The sequence below is a fragment of the Cynara cardunculus genome (assembly GCF_001531365.2).
Source record: "Cynara cardunculus var. scolymus isolate 2C chromosome LG 5, CcrdV1, whole genome shotgun sequence".
Classification (NCBI taxonomy): domain Eukaryota; kingdom Viridiplantae; phylum Streptophyta; class Magnoliopsida; order Asterales; family Asteraceae; genus Cynara; species Cynara cardunculus.
The window spans coordinates 27,883,012-27,884,772 of NC_037532.1; the positions used below are offsets into that span (position 1 = coordinate 27,883,012).

Here is a 1,761-nt window from a genome sequence, read left to right on the forward strand (position 1 = left end):
TGTTTCGAGGTCGTATTTGGGTGCCCAAGATTAGGGGCAACCGTGAGTTATTATTAGAAGACACACACAAGTCTAAATACTTTATTCGTCCGGGTAGCACCAAAATGTATCGAGACTTGAAGTTGACATATTGGTAGCCCGTTATGAAACTAGACGTAGCAAACTATGTGGAAAGGTGTGTCCGTGTGTGACTTGTTTACAAGTCAAAGCTAGTCTTCAGTCCTTAGAAATTCTGGAATGAAAGTGGGAGCACATTACCATGGATTTCATGACCAAATTGCCAAAGACTCTAAGGGGTCATGATATGATGTGGGTGGTGATTGACCATTTGACGAAGAGTGCTTCATTTCTTAGCAATGCGCGAAACATTGCCAATGGACAAACTTGCTAAGTTGTACATTAATGAAGTAGTTTCGAGGCATGGCGTACCGTTATCTATAGTATCAGAAAGAGCTAGGTACGATGGAGAAGTTGAGTATAGCTTACCATCCTCAAACCGATGGTCAAAGCGAGAGGACCATTCAAACTCTTGAAGATATGCTTAGGTCGTGTGTTATCGACTTTGGCGGGAATTAGGATTCTCACCTACCCTCGTGGAGTTTTCCAACAATAATAGTTACCATTCTAGTATTGGGATGGCACCGTTCGAAGCCTTGTATGGACGGAAATGTAGGACTCCGGTGTGCTGGCTCGAAGCAGGTGAGAAACAATTCGTCGATCCTGAAATTGTGCAAGAAACCACCGACAAAGTGAAAGGCATTCGTGAACGTTTGAAAGCGGCTCAGGACCTACAAAAGAGCTACGCTGATAAGAAAAGAAGGCCTATAGAATTCCAAGTGCGTGATGGTGTGATGTTGAAAGTGTCCCCTTGGAAGGGTATCATTCCTTTCGAGAAGCATGGGAGGCTTAGTTCCCGTTTCCTTGGACCGTTCAAAATTTTGGCAAGGGTGGGATTCCAAGATTATCGATTAGAATTACAGCCCGAAATGGACGGAATTCACAACACCTTCCATGTATGTCACCTATGTAAGTGCTTGGCGGAAGAGGAAAGCATGATACCACTTTCGGAGATTCGAGTGGATGATAATAACCGATGCGTACAGGAACCGGAAGCAATCCTCGAAAAGAAGTCCAAAATGTTGCGTCATAAAAAGATTCTCAAGGTCAAAGTACAGTGGAAACATGAGTGAGGGACCAAATTTGTTATAAACATGAAAACTAGATTACGGGACCAAATACGTTACAATATTCAAAAGTAGTTTGAGGGACCAATTCTGTTACAGAATGAAAAGTAATTTAACGGACCAAATCCGTTATTGAAAATGAAAATTTTAGGAAAGGAAGGTGAATAGACAAAATAGCTCTTCACTAACAAGAACTTAACTGTAAAAGTTAGTAGGAGAAACCATACTCATTATAAAAATTAAACTATAAGGACGTCACTCGTTAATAATTCTTTTCAAGTAACTTGCTTATTAATTTATATAAACCATAGGAATCAAATTTATATTTAACTCATATCTATAGTATATTATAAAGCATTTGAGAAAAACTATTAAAAACTATTTTTTATGCATAAAGTACTGTACATTGATGCATACTACTTGAAATTTCAAATTACAAGTAAATTATGCACAAGTACAACTTATTAAAGCTCAATGTTTAAATTCGTGTAACTAACTGCGGATAAACATAATCAAATAGATGATAAACATATCATTTTAAAATATAAAAAATCTAAAATATAATTAGGATAATCAT

General features: G+C 37.8%; 1 protein-coding gene across 1 annotated transcript; it reads left to right on the top strand.

Moving 5' to 3' along the window:
• Window positions 1-635: 635 nt before the first annotated feature.
• Window positions 636-1,190, top strand: LOC112512951. The gene has a single exon (XM_025119077.1). It carries the CDS (start codon window positions 636-638, stop codon window positions 1,188-1,190), a length of 555 nt encoding a protein of 184 aa, XP_024974845.1.
• The last annotated feature ends 571 nt before the right edge of the window (window positions 1,191-1,761 follow it).

Coding starts and splice junctions, on each gene's coding strand:
- LOC112512951 (XM_025119077.1), top strand. CDS start 636: ATGGCACCGTTCGAAGCCTTGTATGGACGGAAATGTAGGACTCCGGTG.